General features: G+C 46.2%; 1 protein-coding gene across 1 annotated transcript; it reads right to left on the bottom strand.

Annotated features, from left to right (window-relative positions):
- Positions 1 to 11709: 11709 nt before the first annotated feature.
- LOC142244482 (protein QNR-71-like) lies at positions 11710 to 20391 on the bottom strand. The gene is made up of 11 exons (XM_075316711.1): positions 20178 to 20391; positions 17583 to 17735; positions 17361 to 17504; positions 17126 to 17290; positions 14419 to 14577; positions 13310 to 13654; positions 13040 to 13192; positions 12861 to 12963; positions 12581 to 12783; positions 12203 to 12290; positions 11710 to 11927 (listed from the first exon to the last, which is right to left on the bottom strand). Exons 1-11 carry the CDS (start codon positions 20242 to 20244, stop codon positions 11777 to 11779), a joined length of 1731 nt encoding a protein of 576 aa, XP_075172826.1. The 5' UTR covers positions 20245 to 20391; the 3' UTR covers positions 11710 to 11776.
- Positions 20392 to 21171: the final 780 nt, after the last annotated feature.

Raw genomic sequence — 21171 nt, 5'->3', positions numbered from 1 at the left:
TATTTATATAGCGCCAACATATTCCGAAGCACTTTTTGGCAGATTCCCTTTATTAGGCTCTGTGCGCACTAGTGCGCTTTACCCGCGGATTTGCCGCGGAAATTTCTTGAGAAATGTCTGCAATCTTTATGCAGACATTTCCCAGCAAATTCTATGAGAAAAAAAAATAGCTGTGCGCACTGTGCGGATTTTTTTCAAGAAATTTCCTTGAGAAGAATTTCTCGAGAAAATTTCTTGAGAAAATGAGCATGTCAATTCTTTTCCGCAGGTACCCTGCAGATTTCAGCAGTACAGTCTGCAAAATCCGCAGGGAACCACCCGCGGGAAAATCGCGGCAAATTCGCGGCAAATCCGCATGCGGATTTGGTGCGGATTTTTTCCGGAGGTCCGGAAATCTTTCACTCCCAGAAGTTTCTCTTGTTACAGTATATCTTATCTATCCCAATTGTATCTTCTCACTGAGCAGTTTCCGGTCTCAGTTTCTGGTGGAAATTATATCAGAAATGATTTCTGCAGGACAGACAGCACAAATCATGTGTCAGATTTAGTAAGGTGCATGTGCCTAATACATTTCTGATATAGATCAAAATAACTTTGGCACACCTCTTTTACTAACTATTTCACTTCAATCTTTCACCGCACGTCACATCCCAGCATTGTGCACATTCTCTCCTTCACTGCTTTCATTAACAGAGTGCCGCAAGCATGTGCAGTGCTGGGTTGTGACATGCGGTGAAACTCCGCCCACAGCCCAGTCACTCAGTGAGACTGGGGCCCACCTCAGTGATATCGGGTCAATTTCCAATTCCAGAAGTTGATGTGACATCACTGAACATCAGAGGCCACTGCAGCCTAGGTAAAAAAAAAACACATCACTATCGCATACGGTATGATGCGGTTTTTTGCCAGAGGTGTAGATTGGGTGCAGGAATATGGTGTAAACATTTCAGCACAAAATTTGCATCTCTAGGCAAAAAAATGCACAAAAACGAGTTTCATGCCATTTGCGTGCAGTCTTCTGCCTGGAGGTGCAAATTTGGTGCTAAAATCTGGTGCAGACATTTCAGCACCAAATTTGCACCTCCTGGAAGAAAACTGCATCAAAACTGTTTTTGTACATTTTTTGCCAAGAGATGCAGATTTGGTGCTGAATTTTTTTATACCCTATTCCCAATATGCACCCAATATACACCTAATGGCAAAAACCCGCATCACTACCGCATCATACTACATGTGGTTATGATGCGTTTTTTTTGCCAGGAGCTGTAGATTAGGTGCAGGAATATGGTGTAAAATTTTCTGCATGAAATCTGCATCTCTTGGCAAATAACCCCACAGTTTTCTTTGAGAGTTCATTGAGGTCATCTGGGGTCTGGTTACCTGTGGAGGACTGTTTGAACCTCCAGCTGTGACTGCAACTAACCTAAGTGACATCACCGCTCATCGCGGCTTAGTCTCTGCCTGAACACATAGAGCCTGCTAATGCGCATGTGCACTTGGATCTGCCCTACTGAGAGCAGAGCCGGTCTCTGTTTGGGATGTCACAGCGGCCTGGCTCGGCTCCGTGACCCCATCTGTGTCAATAAAAAAAAGGAGATGGGGATGATTGGTATAGTAGTTCTTTGTGACGCTACCTGTGGTGTGGTACTATAATATGGGAGCCGCCACTACAAGGAGGTTCCTCTGAGGGCCGGAGATAGTGCAGCTAGGTTCGTACAGCTCTCCACAGGCAGCGCTCAGGCCCACAGGGAAGTTGGGAGTAGTAGTCCACTCTGGCTGCTGCGCAGCAAAGGTGTTGGAAGGAAGGGATGACACAGGGGTTGCAGTTAAATTTCTTTACTCAGTGAGAGGTCACCACCTTTGGACTGCCGGATTCTGCTGTCATGGGCTCCAGGCGGTCTCGGATAGTTCAGAACCGATGTTTCTTTCAGTGAGTCCTTCCTCCCTGCGGCTTGACGGTATGCTTGGACCCGAGTCCTGGGAATGGTTTCTTTCCCGTATAGCAGGCAGCGCAAGTCCGTAGATGGGGGCCACCCTATGGTCACGACCCTTTGCTATATATGCTTCTGTGCCCCAGATACTGTGTGTAGGTCAGAAGACTTTAAATCCTCTGCCCAGCATATCTGCTGGCAGGATGTAATGTGCCCACCAGCCTAGGGCTCTGCACCCTATAGTCTGTGCCCAGTCAACAAGGAGCTATGGCACAGCTCTCCCCTCAGCGACTGTCCTCCTGCATCTCACTTGTTTCCTGGTTGCTGTGTGTTGCCTTGCTCCCCAGTGTCAAGCTCCTCCCCCCTGGTTCCTGAACTAGTGAGCAGAGGGTCCACTACATTAGTGATAGTTGCCCTCTCACCAGGACTGGGCTAGTGTAGAGACTTGGGCAGTGGCTAACTATGGTTTGGTGAATTGTGGTGGTTTACTGGCAATGACCTCCTTACCCAGGATGAATACTGCACCTCTGGTGAGGTGCAGTACCCTGTGGCAACAGGTGTTGTGTATACACACACACACACACAGCACCCTTGACCTATGTACACCACATTCTGGAGATCATATATTATAATATAATATAATATCTCTCTCTCTCTATATATATATATATATATATATATATAATTGCCTTATTCTGTCTGTCTATCTTGCTCCAAAATTGTGTCCTTACGGTGACACAAAGCTGATTGGCCGCTGGGCTCGCCATGGCCCCGCCCCCCGCACGGATTGGCCACTCGCCAAGGCTCCGCCCCACACGGATTGGCCGGCCGCTCGCCTAGGCTCCGCCCCCCCACGGATTGGCCTCTCGACCCGCCACCCTGCAGGCATTGGCAACTCGCCCACGCCCCGCCCCCCTCACGCAATGCACGCTCGCTCTGGCCCCGCACGCATTCCCCGAACCGACCGACACGGAGCCACGACTCCCAGGTGAGTACTGTACCCCCGGGAGCCCACATCAGCGTACGCCGCCAACCCAGCCGACACATACCCTCGCATTGCTGGGGTTGCCGCCGTATGCTGGTGTGGGCTCCCATGCGAGCGGGGGATAGGATACGCTGGTAACCATGGTAGCATAGTTACCAGCGCATCAAGGTCCTGCAGCGGCGGAACATACACACACGCACACATCAGATCACACTCACCCTCACACACACCTCACATCGCATCCACACACTCACAACATCCTGGGATATCGCTTGCTTCTCGGCGGCGATACTGTGCAGTGAACTTCCAGGACCTGCCGGAGGATCACATGGCCAGAAGCATGTGGTATCTCCGGATGTTGTGATTGTGAGCGCGTATGTGCAATATCGTCAATGTGTGTGTGCGTGAGTGTATGCGATCGGGTGTGTGAGTGTATGCGATCGGGTGTGTGAGTGTATGCGATCGGGTGTGTGAGTGTATGCGATCGGGTGTGTGAGTGTATGCGATCGGGTGTGAGAGTGTATGCGATCGGGTGTGAGAGTGTATGCGATCGGGTGTGAGAGTGTATGCGATCGGGTGTGAGAGTGTATGCGATCGGGTGTGAGAGTGTATGCGATCGGGTGTGAGAGTGTATGCGATCGGGTGTGAGAGTGTATGCGATCGGGTGAGTGTATGCGATCGGGTGAGTGTATGCGATCGGGTGAGTGTATGTGTATGCGATCAGGTCTGTGTCGGCAGTGGAGCACGGCGTGCTGGAGGAGGCTGAGATAAGAGAGGCTGATGCTGCGGGAGGTTGAGGCTGGGGTAGGCTGGGAGGAGAGAGGCTGATGCTGCGGGCAGAGAGGCTGATGCTGCGGGCAGAGAGGCTGATGCTGCGGGCAGAGAGGCTGATGCAGCATGGGGGATGGAGCACGATGGGGAGTGCGCAGCATGGCTGATGGAGCACGTTTGGGAGTGCGCAGCATGGCGGATAGAGCACGTTTGGGAGTGCGCAGCATGGCGGATGGAGCACGATGGGGAGTGCGCAGCATGGCGGATGGAGCACGATGGGGAGTGCGCAGCATGGCGGATGGAGCACGTTTGGGAGTGCGCAGCATGGCGGATGGAGCACGATGGGGAGTGCGCAGCATGGCGGATGGAGCACGATGGGAGGTGCACACCTCCCCCCAACACACACACACACACACACACACACACTGCACAACACACACACTGGGAACCACAAACACCACCCTACACAGACACCCACACACAGACAACGCCACACACACACACACACACACAAACACCCAACACAAACACCGCGGCATACATAAATATACGCACATACCGCACAACACACATTGCACAAAACATACCTCCCCCAAAACACAGCACACACACAAACCGCGCAACACACAGCGCTCCACAAACGCAACACACATACAACACCGCTCTCACCCCCCGCCACACCCAGAACATGTACAGCGCCCTACACAAACACTTGGTAAGTACACACAACAACACATATTATGAGAGATCTCGAATATCTCGAGAGATATGCATCTCTATTATATATAGATAGAGATAGATAGATATATCTATCTAACAAAAATCATACATGAACTACACAATACGTAAATTCTAGAATACCCGATGCGTAGAATCGGGCCACCTTCTAGTATTATATATACACATATACTCACTGGGGGTGGCTGCAGCTTTTAGGGGAAAATCCTGGTGACAGGTTCCCTTTAAGCAACCCTGTGGAAAAACACAATTTTTCCTTCCACATTCCAAAGGATTTAACTTCTTGAATGTTTGAACACTGAGGTGTGCAGTTTTTAAAATTGTGTCATTTAGGTATTGTCTGTCACATAGAAGGACCCACAAGAACAGCATTTGTAGCTTTTGCTGGCCAGTGGTTCATAACATAATTCAACTGGTTTTTTTTTGTGGTGGAAACTGGGCTCTTACATCTTGGACCATTATGTGGCTTCACCAATGGTATATCTGTGACGCCCTGGCAAAACCAGGGTGTCAGAGCCTGCAAAATCCATCAAAGTGCAGGCCATTCTCCTCCTTGGTAACCTGATCCCACACCAGTGCAGCAGGACAGACACACCAGGGGGGGGGGGGGGGTTAAGAGCTAAACAGGAGGGGTGTGAAGAGAGCAGACCAGGAGAGCTAGCTCCTGGCTGCTATAAGGAAGGGAAGTGTGAGGAAGGGGCCCGAGGTGGCCGGGGCAGGGTAGTGGCCCACCGGTATCCAGGGGGTGACCCGGATCACTGCAGGGGGAGTGGGCTCCCCGTTTCCGACTGAGGAAGGAGAAAGAAGCGTCTGGCTGCAAAACAAGACCAGGATCCTGCTGTACCGTGTGTGGGACCCCAAAACACCCTCCGCACCGAAGGCTGCAGACACCGGCAATTTCTGGTTAATTCCTGATTGTGAATTTCCTTGCAAAGCGAACTGAGTAACAACATCCCCGGTCCAACCGGGCGCACAGCTCTCAGACGGTCTCCATCTCCTCCCTGCACCACCTCACCAGGGTCCCGGGACACCAACACCCTACCCGTGGAGGGAAATCACCACCTTGCTGCCCACCACCATCCCCGGGATCCATTTACCGGCAGTCCTCCGTTACCTCACCGCACACCACGGGTGGCGTCACGGACAATCTCCCTTACCTAATCCCCTTTTTACTGTGGAGCCTGGGATCACAGACCGGGTCACGCCACCGTGATACCCACAGAAGTGACCCCGTGGCCCGGATCCGAGTACCCCTTATCCCGGGGCATCACATATCCACTCAGTGCACATGTCAATTTATGATTAAGGATATTGTAATATTGGCATGTAGCTGAACAGCGAGTCCGCAAGCTCAATGTTATCGGTGGGCCCTTATCACCCCAGTCTGGCTGTAGACCCCCGTTATGTTACCTGTGACCCTACAGATCTAAGAGCAGTGATCATCTTTAGGCCATGCTCAGATTTCCCAAGCCACAAATCAGGAGTGGGTGAAAATAAAATGCAGGAATGGTGGATACATTTCTGTTATACTTCTCCACTCCCTATTCTGGCTTACAGATACTGAGGTAAAACACTAACCAAAACCTGAAAGTGGCCTTAGTTTCTTGCCAATATTTAAGGCCTCCTCTTATGAATAGTGTTGATTTCTTTAGTAAATACAAGGAAAATTAGAATTTCATCCCTCTATAGACACCAAATATCAGCCTGTGATATTTAAAGGCCCCTTTACACACAGACTTTCTAGCGATCCCACCAGCGATCCCAACCTGGCCAGGATCGCTACAAAGTCTATGCTGAGTCGCTGATGAGCTGTCAAACAGGCAAACCTGGCCAACGACGCAACAGCGATCCGGACCTGCAGAACGACCTAGTTAGTCATTGGGGACGTTGTAAAGCAGCTTTTTGAAAGGGAAGTCGCTAACGAAGTTGCTGTAAAGTCCCCTTTACACACTGAGACTTTCTAGCGATCATGCTGCACAGCAGGAAACAAAGAACCAAAGAATGTAAAATCCCATGGCATGTAGCTTTGGGATTGTCATGATAGCACGGACCCTATTTTGGTTAATATGAGGAGGATTTTTCTGCCTGGTAACGTGAGTCAGCTGGCATGTAGCCAATCAGCTGACTGCACGGGTGTTTATGAAATATTGATTGGTTATTGTCAACTTTGTGTGAGAAGGAGTTTGTATAAATATCTGGGTTTTAGTCAGCTGTGTCAGTCACAGCTGACAGGATCAAGTGATTTGTCATGAAGTCACTGCTGCAACAAATTCTCAGGAGAGCTGGAGAGGAAGACGGCGATGAGAGCCTGCCTTGGGATGTTACCGCTGAAGTATCGGGCGGTATGGAGCGGGGCGAGGTGTCTGTAGTACCTGTTCCTGGTTCGGGTGCGACTCCGGTGGAGGTTTCGGTCGGTGGTCGAGGAAAAGGAAAGAAGTGTACTCACCGCCGGCGTCAGGAGGAAGAACGGGTCGGAGGTCGGCTGGAGCGAAGAGTAGCAGCGCTTGGAAGAAGTCGGCGGCGGCATCGCTGGACCAGTCCCGCGGTGAAGGAAGAGGCAGTCGGGCGAGATCTTCGTGGTCAATCCCAGTGGTATCGCGAGAATTGGGCATCACGGGCTGGCTGGTTGTCGCGTCATCACGAGGTGACCGCCGGCCAGGATGTCTGATGTCTGGCTTCCACCGCTCCAGAAGAAGATGGGTTCTTCAGGCCGCCGGCGGGTGAGGACTTCGGTCTGGGCTGTAGCTTGCCGTCGCTGCTGCAAAAGAGCTCTAGTGCAGCGGCGGCGCTACAGGCCTGGTCTTCGGAGGACTCCGGGAGCGAGAGCGGTGAAGCGGGATGTACTTCAGGGCCTACCGCTGTGGCCGGCGCAGCCATCGTTCCCCAGCTGCTGGAGACAACCGACAGGATTGGTGATCGTCCCTGCAAGTCTGGTAAGCTATCCTATTCCCTCGGTAATAACACTGGAGTAGGTAATAGGGACAGTGTTAGGGAGTTAATTTACAGCGTGTGCGCTGAGTTCATGCAGGGGGGAAGTAGGGTAGACACCATACACACACATGTACAGCCTGATGCACATGAGGGTAGCTTTAAGGGCATCCCTCAAACATGCTTTGAGGAAGCATTAACTTGTCAGGCTTCGCCTTTAGGTTTTCATCTGAGCAATGCGACAAAAGAGGATTTGGAGCAGAGAATATATGGATGGGTTTTCTTTGTCACCATCAGGTAGGGCTTTATTGTGTTTGAGTGGGTATGAAGCCAAAGGTGAGAGTGAGGTTAAGAAGAAGGTTTTCAAATCCTTTCACATTTGGCTGCAGGCCTTCTCAATTTCTTATCGTGGTTTTGGGGGCATTGCTTGGCTTATATACGATGAATCATTCCGGCACAAGATGCGGTACATTCCAGGATGAGATGGGGTGAGAAGGATGTGGGGTTATGGCTGAACTTGATGTTGCCACAGAGGGGTATTTTAGCAAAACAGGCTCCTACTCAACAATTGAACAAGGAGTATGTTTTGTTAATAATGAATTGACGTGTAAGTGGCTTAATAATTTCGGGTTCAGGCATGAGTGCTCATCCTGTGGTGGTTCTCACCTTTTAGCCAGATGCTTTAAACGGGGTGGGTCAACAGGTTTATAATCCTTGGGAGTTTTTTTTTTTCCTCAAAAGCACAGACTCCTGTGAGCTTGGGAAAAATGCTGCCATGGTTAAAGCGGTACCCAGACAGGGAGAAAGCCAGAATAATATATAAGGGCTTTAAACATGTTTTTTTTTTTTTTGTCCCTTATTTTACAGGTTTAGGATGTGTTTTAGTTAAGAATTTACCGTGTGTTAGCCCTCAGAGGGTTTTTTGTTGTTAAACACATCGGAAAAGAGCTACGGTTAGGTAGGTTAGCAGGGCCTTTCCCTGGACCACCTTTTGTTAATTTTCGTATTTCACCATTAGGGATAGCACCTAGGAAAGAAACTGGCTTTTTCAGGGTATTCCATCACCTTTGATATCCTAATGGTGGGTCCCTCAATGACGAGGTGGATACCGGAGTAGCTTCAGTTAGTTATGTGTCATTTGATATGGCAGTAGAGCTCCTTAGGCAATTTGGTCAGGGGGGCCCTACTGGCAAAATCGGACATCAAGTCTGCATTTCCGCTGCTTCCAGTACACCCTTCAAGGTTTAAATCTCTTTTTTTTTTTTTTTTTCTTTTCTTTAATGGTGAATTTTATTTCGATAGATGCCTCCCGATGGGGTTCGCATTGTCGCGTTTTTATTTCAAATGTTTTTCTTCATTTCTTTATTGGGTAGTGCAGGATTCAGTACTTGCTGGTGGAGTCCTGCACTATCTTGATGATTTTTTGTTTATTGGCCACGGGGGCTCGAATTTATGTATGGAATTGGTTCAAAAATTTTTAATGGTCATGGAACATTTTGTGGTTCCCGTGGCCAAGGAAAAAACGGTATTCCCATACCAGAAAATAGAATTTTTAGGAACTTCAATTGATTCTGTGGCTATGGAATACAGCTTTCCAAAGTAAAAATGGTCTCGCTTGCAAAGCTTGTTAGAGGAAATTTCTGCTAAAAGAAAGGTTACCCTTCGAGAGTTACAATCTCTGTTGGGATCGTTGAACTTTGCTCTCAGATTTATCCCTATGGGGATGGTGTTCTGCCGACGGTTGTATGAGAGTATCAAAGGTTTGAATTCAGCAGGTGCGCATGTTCAGGTGTCGGCTGAAATGAGGGAGGTTTTATTGGTTTGGCAGAGTTTTTTTTTTTTTTTTGTGAGCTAAATGGAATTACGTGTTTTCAGGATCGGTTTTGTTCTTCAGAGGATCTTGGTTTGAGCATATGCACAGATAGTGGTTTTGGTTTTTTAGTTTGTTTTGGTATGGATTGGTCAACAGGGACCTGGCAGGAGAAGTGGGTTGTGGTTGGTTTAAATAATGAGAGATGTTTTGGATTTGTTTTCAGTTCTTGTTTCTGTTTCTATCTTTGGTAGCACGCTTGCCAATAAGAGGATTAGTCTTCGGTCTAGTAGTGAAGGGGTTGTTTTCGGGATCAATACCCTTTCTTCAAAATGTTTTTGGGCAGCGAAGGTTTTGAGACAGCTGGTTTTCAGTGTTTGAAATATAATATTTGGTTGAAGACGTCTCTGTTCAGGAGCTAGAGGTTGTTTCACTTTTATCTTGCTTGCAGCGGCTGACCAGTCTGAGGGACGGAGCGCAGGAGGGAAGAAAAGAGTTGCCCTGTCCAGAGCACTTGTGGGTAGTGTTGGGAATTTAATCCCAGTATATATTAAAAATTCTTTAGCTTCGAATACATGGGCAGCATATACTGCCGCATGGGAAAGATGGAGGAGTTTTTGTGAGGGAAGGGTTTTAATTGTTATTGCAGTAATTTCTGTTGTGTGGGAATATGTTCACTTTGAGCTGTCATTTGTTATTAGTTATGCAACACTACACTAAGCTTTGTCTGGGGTTTCCTTTTTTCTTAAATTGTGGGGTTTTTTTATTCTCTGTTTTTCGTTTTTTCCGATCAGGCAGTTTTTGAAACGGCTTAAGAGAAGCTCCAGGCAGGCTGATGTTAGAAGTCCCATTTTGGGTGGGATTGCTGGACGAGTTATGGGTTACCTTAGGTTCGTTTTGTATGGATGACTTTGAAGCAGCTTTATTAAGGACTGCATTTGTGATAGCATTTTTGGCAGCTTTGCGTATATCTGAGTTGGTGTCGCCAAGTAAGAAAGTGGTAGGTGGTCTATTGGTTAATGATGTGAAAGTATTTAGAGGTCATTGTTTGATTTTTATTGTATGTTCAAAAACTGATCAACTCGGCAAAAGGGCAATTGGTTAAGCTATCAACTATTAGAAGTTCAAGGGTCTGTCTGGTTGCGAATCTCAGGCATTGGTTTTCGATTTGTCCGCATCTTGGTAATGCTTTATTTTTGCACAGGTCTGGAGATCCGGCTACTAGGTTCCAATTTAATGCAATGTTAAAGAGCTGTTTGGTTAGTTGCGGTGAGAGCAATTTAAAATTGTAATCACATTCATTCAGAATTGGCGCTGCTAAAGTAGCAGCCAGCTTTGGTAATAGAAAAAAAAAAAAAAAAAAAAAAAAAGTAGAATTATGAAGTTGGGGAGATGGACTTCTGGTAAGTACAAGTTATATGTTTGACCGAATTTTTTGTTTAATTAAATTTATTTTCAGAACCTTTAATCTTGTGGATTGTTGGGCATTCGTTTATTTATTTGGCCCAGAAGCGGGCTGCTGTGCGGAGGTACACAGAAAAGCTCTCTTTTTCACATGATCAAGTTATTTATTTTTTGGATTAGTTGTAGAGGTATGAGATGGGAGCACCTGATAGCTGAGCTGAAGAGGAGTGCTAGGCGATATCAGTCACTGGATTTTTTAATAATCCACCTGGGAGGTGATGATTTGAGTAGGGTAAAGAATCTTGAGTTTATCTCTCGGGCTGAAAGGGACATTATTTTTGTTAAGAACCTTTTTTCCTACAGCTTCCGTTGTATTTTCAGAAATCATTCCTGGATTGGTTGAAATTGTTTTCATTTTGGATTTATGAAAAAACATTAGGAAAGAATAAATATGGTTTTTGGGTGGCCTATATTGGCCTGATGGAGTACATCTATCGGACGGACATAGATATTGATATTTTCAATCTTGGACTTCAGAGTATGGTGGAAAAATGGCTGTGGTTGTGTGTGTGGGGGGGGGGGGGGGGGGTCACTAATGAGGCATTAGTGTCCTAGTGGGGTAGAATCGCCCATTGGCCATGGATGGATTCTGGTATTCAGTACAGTAAAATGGTAAGGTTAAAGTGGTATTTTTATGATGGTTATGGTTTTTATGAGATCTGGTTAAGTTTGGTAACCCTTAATAAAAACAATACGGCCAATTTTTCCAACCATATTCAAGTGTCTGTGTCAGTTTATTGGTATGAGAATGAATGGGTTCTGTGTTATCATGGTCCTGAACGATTTGTAGCAATCACAACTTCACAGCAGGGGCCAGGTCGCTGATGTGTTTCACACACTGCAATGTCGCTGGGGAGGTCGCTATAACGTCACAAAACCGGTGACGTTACAGCGATGTCGTTTGCGATGTTTCAGTGTGTAAAGCCACCTTAAGAGAACATCCGACTGCAGTAGATCCTGAGTTAGAGCCATAAACTCTTTGTGTCTTGTTGGGCAGACTAAGGTTACATTGTGGAACTGACAGGAATCACCAATGGATTACAAGAGACAGGAAAATATTTTAAGAACTTTATTGACTACAGCTTTACCACCTGAGATGAAACAGCAGAATACCAGAACATGGCAGACATTTACATGTGAAGCAGAAGCTTATATTATTGCAGCCTTGCTTTTCAGGAGAGGATCATGCTCATTGTTTCGTTTGAAGAAGACATCTTTGACCTGACTGAAGTACACTGCAATTCCTTGACGGCTTCGTCCATCTGATGCATTTGCAATAGGTTTGTATTCCTTAGATTTCCTAGAAAGGAATTAAGAGCATAGAGGCTGTGATAATTCAAGGAATAGCGCATGTCAGGCAACACAGCCCCATCTGCCATTTGCAGAGCCTGGTTGATTTTTTTTTTGTTTTTTAATATTGGCATCTGAAGCGCAGGTCTGAGTTTACAGCAGCTAGAACAAGACTTGTCAGATTCTTATACAATTTACTGTAGAGAGTTTCTCAGCTAAAACCAGACAAGATTGGGTAATAAGTGAATCCCAGACTCACTATAAAGAGCTGGAACACAAACTCACCTGTACAAGGCAACACCGATCAGCAGAGCAACAAGGGCTACGAGAGCGAGAGGAATAAGTACTGTAGACACCGACTGTTGTGTGGACCCTGGAAAAGGGGTAATAGTTATACACAATTAGTAGTGATTAGTTTGCACACAGGTTGGTTGGTTTCTCTCTACACCCCCCCCAATCAGCGTCACACAAGATCACTTTAGAAGGCCAAAAATATTTTTAGTTATTGACTGGAATAAACTGCATAGTCACTCACTTCAAGCAAAATGTTTCTAATACAAAAGGAGAGAAGTTTCACCCAGTCATTTGTAAGCTTCTTAAGTACGTTTGTTTGTACACCAGGAGCTGCCATTGGCTGGATATTAGCAGTACAGAGCCACTTACCACCATCTATAGACACCAGTGTACTGGCAAGAGCCAAACTTGCACCATCGCTCAGGGTAATATTGACACAGTAAGATCCTGGCTCAAATGCCCTTCTTAGGGTCAGCAAGCATTGAGCAGAAGCTGGAACTTCATCACACACCATGTCTCGGGGAACCATGCAGCTGTCATCTGAGACTATTGTACAGGCATCTGTAGGGAGGCTGAAGGAACAGTGGCCATCAGACAAGGAGCAGCAGTAGAAGGGTTACAGATATTGTCACTATTTGCAGAGACATACCTTCCTTCACAAGTGACCACAAAGTCAATTACAGAACTCCGACTTGGAGATGCGGATACTTGGACACTCGTCATTTCAATGATATTGACCTCAAGGATACCATCTAAAAGTCAGTAAAAGATTCAGGACTCAGGCCCTTTATATTACCAATATTAGTGTAGAAGCAGCAGACAACTCACCGACAATTGTGATGTTGTTCTTGTAATAGCCATATCTGTATATGAAGCAGTCTGGAGCAGGGGTTGTATATGGAGCGGTTGTATGGCCAGTGGTAACATTGGATATCTCAGTGGGCTGAGGAGTGTCAGTGGGTGGTAGATCTGTGGAGTTACCTGCAAAGAAAGGTTACTGTATATTCCCCATCATAAGAACATGTGATATTTGGGCCCCTGCACAGGACACTCTTGAACGCTCCATATTACATCAATATTAGTCACATTCCTACTTACCAGTGGAATTTGTAGTGGTGAAAGCACTGGTGGGAGTTGGTAGAAGTGTTGTATGGATTGGAGTGGGTGTAGCTGGTTTACATGGACCAGGAATGGCAGCTTTGATAGTCAAGTTAACACTGACGTTTCCAATCTGGGTGTAGTTATGAGTAGAGACTGGACTATTGGAAAGGGAATCATTCCTATCACCATAATCCCAGGCGAAGCGCAGTTTAGATTTATTCAGATAATGGCTTGGATCATGGATTCGGACGTCAAAGGTGATTGGTGAATCCTTAATAAAGATGTTGTCTGAGGAATTCTTGTCATTCTTTTGAGACAGCTTCACATAAAATGGGATTTGATCTAAACAAATTATATAAGAAGAAAAAAAAAAAAATTCTGATCAGATCTAGCAGTGCTTTAAATGCAGAGCCTAAAGTACACAAAGCTAACAGATTGTGGGGCCTACACAGTAGGAGGACTAGGGGACAAGACAATGATCTACCGATAAAACAAGGATTTGTGGAAACAGCACAGCACCCAGCAAGTGACATCACTGGGATCAGGGTCCTTCCCTACATCATGCTGCTCTTGAAATACAACAAACTTGTTAACAGAATACAAAAAAAAAAAAAAAAAAAAAAGGCAGTGGTGACCATCCATGTAGTATGCTGGGGCTTTCATAACCATTCAGTTTACAGAGCAATTAATCAGTACAGCAGTGTGCCTTATGGGCACTATACATCTTCCATGACTGACCATTTGTAACTGATTTTTTTACTTTAAGGATAAGTGCACACGCTGAGTATTTGGTGAAGAAATATCAGCATCTCTTGGCAGGGAAAATGCAGCAAAAAGTATGAGTGAAATCTACACCAAAAACAAACAATTGAAAAATCTGCACAAAAAAAAATGCAGCTATTTTTTTTCCCCAGAGGTTTTGTGGGGAATGTGTGCAGAAACAACCATTTTTTGCAAGAAATTTCTGCAGCAAAAAACGTGGGTACAAATGCAGTGTGCACAGGGCCTAAGGATATTGTATGTGTCCTCATCCTAGTAGGCATCAGCCATCACCAAGTTTCTAGACTGGGTTCTTCGGTTCCTGTGCACACTACTTCACAACTTACCGGTTACTACATAACTACTGCTCGCTTTTGCAACTGGGTAATGCTTCCGGTAACCTCTTCTGAAGACAGTGACGTCAATCATTTGTGTGCCGGCTGTGATGTTTGTAGTATTTATGGACAAAATGGCAGAAGATCGCCCCATCATTTGGTAATACTGGCCTGAGCAAAGAAAGAAAGTCCCCAGTCATTTCCAAACTAAGGAGTCAGCTACAGCAAGTACAAGTTAAGCATTCTAGGGGAGTGGGATCACCCCAACCTGCACAGTCTGAAGTGATTATATATACCGGTTGTATATTGGTTAAAATGACATCAAGTCTCTTCATTGGCTGTAAACAATTGAAATAGGTCTCTGTGTAATGCCTATATAATATGGTTTCCCTTTGTATATTTAATTACTGAAATTAACTTTGATGATATTCTAATTTATTGAGATGCACATGTATCATGTAAGTGATCTGACAATGCAATTCAGTAGTAAGAAAAATAAAGCCTAAAACAAGGTAGTTTGTTCCTTCAGACAACCTCTCACCAGTCCAGGGGATAAGTGATCTCTGGCTGCTGCCCCCTGCACTGATCAGCAGAATGGAATTTTTATCCCTATACATAAAGCATCAGATCAGATGCCCGACTGCCAGAAAAAGTCAGTGGAGAATCTGACCTGACGCTTCATTATACAACAGCGATAAAGAAGCCCCATTTTGCTTGTTAGTACCAGTGATCAGACAATTCAAAAGTTACCATCATGTCTCCTATAGATAGGGAAGGACTTGTTTTTCTTGGACAATCCCTGTAAGACATTTTTTCCAAGATCACAAGGCCCCCAGACTAATGTTCTTTAATGTTGGCTATAGGTATAACCGAGCCCTAAGCAGAGCAATCTGAAGTGACCCATGACTCAGAATTGGAGGGCAAACTAGGGGTTAATAGAGCTTTTTTGCAGGCTTGGGGGGGTGGTTATCAGTAATAGGGGAATATATAAGGTCCAGATAATGGGTGGCCCACAATTGGCACCATTGCTGAAGGTGTGACGCCCTGGACTAGCCAGGTAGTCACAGGTAGACCCCCGCACTACACCTGTCCCCTAAAAAAGGAGGAGTCATCAGCCAACCACAAAAACCCTAGTCATCTCCATCAGTGCTTGATGGACACACCAGGGGGGTGGAGCCAGGTTGTTGGCACGCCCACAGAGGAGTTCAGAGTGCCTGAGGCAGGAAACAGCAGTACAATTGTAGTCAGTGAGTGGTGGAGGAGGTCAGGCCTGTGACGAACTGACAGGTGTGAGGGTCGTAGCCCGAACACCTTGGCTAGCAGGCAAGCGGAGGCCTCTGCCTGCAAGAGCCGGGAAGACGGCTTGGTGGAACCGGGACAGGGTAGTGGCCTGCCGGTACTGACCCGGGGAACCGACTCGGAAACCGGAGCACACAGGTGGGGGGGTTGGTTTGGTAACTCAGACCCTGAAACAAGGTCCAGAATCCACTGGACTGAGTTAATTTACTGATTGCGGTCTGGACTATAGGTCCTTTCCCACCCAAGTCCCGACTGAAGACAACAGCCCACCAAGGGGGATAGAAAGCCACCGCACAGACAGAGATCCCACGGGCCAGCGTCTGCGGACAAACGGGCTCTCCCGACACATGCACAGCCGGGGAGCGGACTCCCGTAGCTGAAGCGCAGGCAGTCTACATCTACACAACACGGTGCAGGAAAATGGCAGAGACCACCATCTGGGTGGGGGACCCGATCGCAGCCAGCTGCAGGCACCGACCACCATCAACTTTGTTTACCAGTGACTTGTGTGTCAATAACAGTGAGTACAACAGTACCCTCCGGTCGCGCACATCGCCCTGCACAGCTATCCCCAACGGGTCCCGGGGGCCATCATTCCTGCTCACAGAGGGGGTTAATATCTGGCTGTACGAACATCTCCCCCGGGTGCCCCGCAACTGCAATGGTGGTGTCTACCTTCACCACATCCCGTGGGTGGCGTCATGAACTCAAGCACAGCTCTGGCCGTGCACCTACCTAACCCCCCCACCGAAAGCGGCAGCATCCCCTTTCAGAGCGACATGACCCCGGGTCCGGAGGCGCTGGAGCCACCCACCAACGAGCCCGGATCCGAACGGCTCAGCTGCGGCCGAGCGGTACAAAGGCATGATGGACAGGGTTGTTTAAGTAATTAAAATGGTTTGGTGGGGTGAATGGTTATTGGGTCATTTCGGCGTGCGGGGGAGAGGGGGTTCATTGAGTGGGTGGAAAAATTCTGGTTGGTTGGGGGGGGGGGTACATCTGGTGGGTGTAACCTCCCATTTTTGGTCAGTTTTTGGTAAACTTGCCTGGCGAATTTGGGGTTCTTCAGGGTGGGGTCCCTGGGAGTCTGTGTGGTTGGCTATGTTTTATGGCAGTAGTGGTGCCCCCAAGCCTGTGGTTGCGGCTGGAGGCAATGCTGGTTGTTTTTCCTTGATTAATGGTTTTGCCAGGTTTTGGAGCTCCAATAACCTCACCATTCATGTTAAGTTGTTATTGTTTGTTATAATAAAGGCCAATTTGGCCATAATCCAAAATGGTTGTCGTTTACTGGGGAGGCGAGCTGGATAGGTAATGTGGTAGTTGGAGGTACAAGGTGCAGACTCTACAATACTGCAGTCAAGCCTTAAGATGTCAGCTGTGTATTTAAAAAAAAAAAAAAAAAAAGCAGCACAACCTTTACCTTGGGTGGAGAAGATATAAATGAAGTTGTGTCGTCTCCAGTGCGGGGGATGTGGGAATGGTTTCCCATCTGGAAAGCTGCTGGAAAAACTGCAGTTTCCTTCATCACAGAAGTCCATCCACTTGGTCCAGTTGTACACATATTGGTCCAGGGAATTGGAGGAAACTAGAAGGACAAAGATATTACGTGACCTTATGCCAGGATTCAGTATCTAACATTGTAAAGCTGCATTTACCATTTCCACATCCTCTTTCATATTCAATGTCCCCATCATAATTTTCTTGCTGACATCTGGGAAACTGCAGGGTCACAGCAAATGTGATATTTGACCCTATCAGCGCAGGGCTGTCACTGGTCAGCAATGCCACCACTTTGCCACCTAGACAGAAAGATTAAGACAGCATGATTGAGAGTAATTGTCAGTGAAATGGAGACATGCGTACATCTCGCATAATACCTCTCCAGCAGTTCTCCCATCTAGAGTCACCAGACTTCCAGGCAGGGTAGAGATTCTCATCCCAAGAGTTGGTATCAGGAGACCAGCCAGCAATATGGTTACTGGGACCTGTAGAGCCAGATTTCCTTCTAATCTCCATTACATCCTGAAACCCTGTTCAGTTGAACATAGAACATTCACATACTTAACTGCTCTGTATATTCTTTACAACTGGTTATACTAAGAAGGTGCTAAGCCATCATTACAATAGTGCCATACTTCAATTGCCACCATCTAATCTGTATTGTGCCTTCAGCAGGGACTCCAGGCCAATACATGTGCCATTAATGTACATTAGCTTACCCTTCAAGTCGTGTACTTTGACATTTAGTTCTGGATCAAAAGACTGAAGACATGATACAAGCCATGGCTAAGAAGTTTGTGATAACAGTGTCATCTAGATGGCACCAATGATGGGTCCTGTGGACTTTTTGTCTACAAGGCTAAGGATAAATGATCATGTAGCAGCTCATTCAACAGCATCATAATTTCCCATGAACTAGTTAAATAGGTTGTCTACTACTTGGACATTGATGACGTATACCTTGGGATTATTTAATAAAGGTTTGCCTTTTATCATTACGCCAGGTTGTGCTAGCTCCAATCTTTAGTGTCTTTTCCTCCTCCTGTATCCTTGGGATATGTCATCAATGTCTCATCAGCCTTGCTTCGGTACCCCCAATGATCAGCTGGTTTGTGCTGGTGGCCAAAAAGGTTTGTATGAAGTCCAGCTCACCATATTCCCCCTCAGTATGGAACCCAGTATTTGGCCTTACTATTGCCAAAAAAAAAAAAAATCCCAGCTCAAACTTTGTTGTTTTATTCAATCATAGTGCATCAAACAGCAAACTCTTGGTTAGCGCAATCAATGCGTTTCACTCTTCGTCATGATGCTTGAGCTGGATTTCTTTTATTTTAGATGGCTGAAAGTGTCCAGTTCCAGAGTTTGTGTCTTCTGATAACAGATACAGCCGGGTACCGCACATGCACCTCCTATTGATGTGAGTAGTAGATGTGCAGTGTCTGTCTGCAGCCATTATCAGAAGACGGGGCACCCCCCGGAACTGAGCATTTCTAGTCCCCTGCTGACGCCATCACTGAGAACAGAGTGATCAGTGAGGGGGTACCACGTGTTGTACCCTGGGTGATCAGACATTGCTGTTAAAGTATTGAATAACTTCTTTAAGCTCAAGAGACCAATGTCCAGTTTATGCTCAAATCATTAATCCAGCTTGAAGGTTTGTTGGGAAAGTTCATCAGATGTATGCAAACAGAGGCTACATACACCAGCCATTAGGCGGTACAAGGAGGAGACAGGTCTTCTAACCTGGTTAGAGGAGACAACACCAGGTTTAGGTCACCTGAGCACTATATGCCATTTTCATGAAGTTCCCTCCCAGCCCAAGGAAGAGAACAAGACACCATTGATAGTCCCTTATTAGGCAGAGTTTCTACAGATGTACAAGTTATTGCCACAAGATCACAGAAATTTGTGTTGCATTTAAAAGGTCTCAGATTCACAGCAGCAACATACTATATATAAATTAGATTTTTTTAATTTCATAATTCAATACTAGACACTGGGGGTATATTCACATTTTTCTTTTTTGCTGCAGCAAAACCTGCTCAAGGTGTCATTTCAAGACCTACTGCTGCAAGGGTTCTTGAAGTGACAGATCCATAGACCTTTATGGTCACCAGCTTTAAACCCCTCAGTAATGGGAAGAATCTGTATTCACAGAAAGGTTACCCATGAAGGGAGGCTGAGATCAGAAATCTGCTTCAAAGTGGCTCATTTTCACACGTACAATTGATTTAAGAATAATCAATTGTTTTTATAAAATACAAAAAAAAAAAAAACAACAACACACACCCCCCCCTTGGGCATTAGACAGCTATCAGTTATTTACAGTGCCAGTTATTAGCCCCTAAGGTGGCTTTACACACTGCAACATCGCAAACGACATCGCTGTAACGTCACCGGTTTTGTGATGTAATTGCGACCTCCCCAGCGACATTGCAGTGTGTGAAACACATCAGCGACCTGGCCCCTGCTGTGAAGTTGCTGATCGCTACAAATCGTTCAGGACCACTTAGGTCCTTTGTTTCCCGCTGTGCAGCATGATCGCTAGAAAGTCTCAGTGTGTAAAGGGGACTTTACAGCGACTTCCCTTTCAAAAAGCTGCTTTACAATGTCCCCAATGACTAGCTAGGTTGTTCTGCAGGTCCGGATCGCTGTTGCGTCATTGGCCAGGTCTGCCTGTTTGACAGCTCACCAGAGACTTTGTAGCGATCCCGGCCAGGTTGGGATCGCTGGTGGGATCGCTAGAAAGTCTCAGTGTGTAAAGGGGCCTTTACAGATACACAATGACTTTTTGTAGCAACCAGTAAGCCCCAGTGTGGCCACAACGGGGCAATTATTAGTGATCCATAGATATCCAGCAGCCCAGTACAGATCCTTGTCCATCTTATTGACTACTCAGCATCTCAATCTACATACATTGTGGATCTTGTACCAAAGTTTCTAACAACCAAACCAGTTAACCCGTCACTTACTTTTTCCTGCCTGGATGCCTGAGACCAGGCAGAGCACCACCAGCCCCTGCACTGCTGCCTGCAGCATCCTGAACACTGACTGAGCTGCTCAGGGATCTCACCCCAGCATTTAAATTGTGTCCAACAAGTCCCAGCTGCAGGAACCAGCAGTGGATCCCCCTGATCCCTCCTCCTGTATATGAGAAGCTGCAGGCCCATCATGTGATGGGATCAGGGAGAGATGTCTGCTCATGTGCTTCTGAGTCACTCAAAAGAATCTCACACTTTTTCTAAGTTTTTTAAATGCTACATTCAGTTAAGACTTTTCTTCCATCAGGAATTTACCACAAATTGTCAGTGTAGTTTAGGCTACTTTCACACATCAGTTTTTTTTGCATCAGGCACAATATATGCAAAAACGGATGTGCCGGATCCTTTTTTTGATGAATCCGGTATACCTGATCTGTCAAAAACGGATCCGGCGCATCTGGTTTTGCATCAGTTTCGTCCGTTTTTTTTGCTGGATCAGTTTTTTACAATAAATTGGAGCATGATCAGTTTAAAAAACCGGATCCGACGGCCGCATCCGTCTTTTTTGCCGCATTACACCGGATCCAGCGTCCATAGACTTCCATTGTAAATCACGCCGTATCGCATCGGATGCGTTTTTTTGTGAGAGACAAAAAACGTTACAAGAAACGTTCCATTCGGCCGCCGCATTAGCCAATTACGAAGGATCTGGTAAAAGCCAGATGCAACGCAAGGCCATCAGGCAAAATCCAGCTCTAATACAAATCAAAGGGGATAAAACGGATCCGGCGCCGGATCCTTTTTATCCGTTTTTTTCCGGATTGTGCCTGATGGAAATAAACTGATGTGTGAAAGTAGCCTTATAGAGGTGACGCAAAAAATCATGTGAAGTCTCCTGGAGTTTTTATAGATAAAAAAAATTCTTGCGTAAATCTACATTTGTGGCGTATGTCCACATTCAGCTTTTTATGTTGCTTTAAAGTCA

This window comes from Anomaloglossus baeobatrachus, chromosome 6 (assembly GCF_048569485.1).
Source record: "Anomaloglossus baeobatrachus isolate aAnoBae1 chromosome 6, aAnoBae1.hap1, whole genome shotgun sequence".
In the NCBI taxonomy this organism is placed as follows: domain Eukaryota; kingdom Metazoa; phylum Chordata; class Amphibia; order Anura; family Aromobatidae; genus Anomaloglossus; species Anomaloglossus baeobatrachus.
This window is presented reverse-complemented; position numbering and strand designations above follow the sequence as displayed.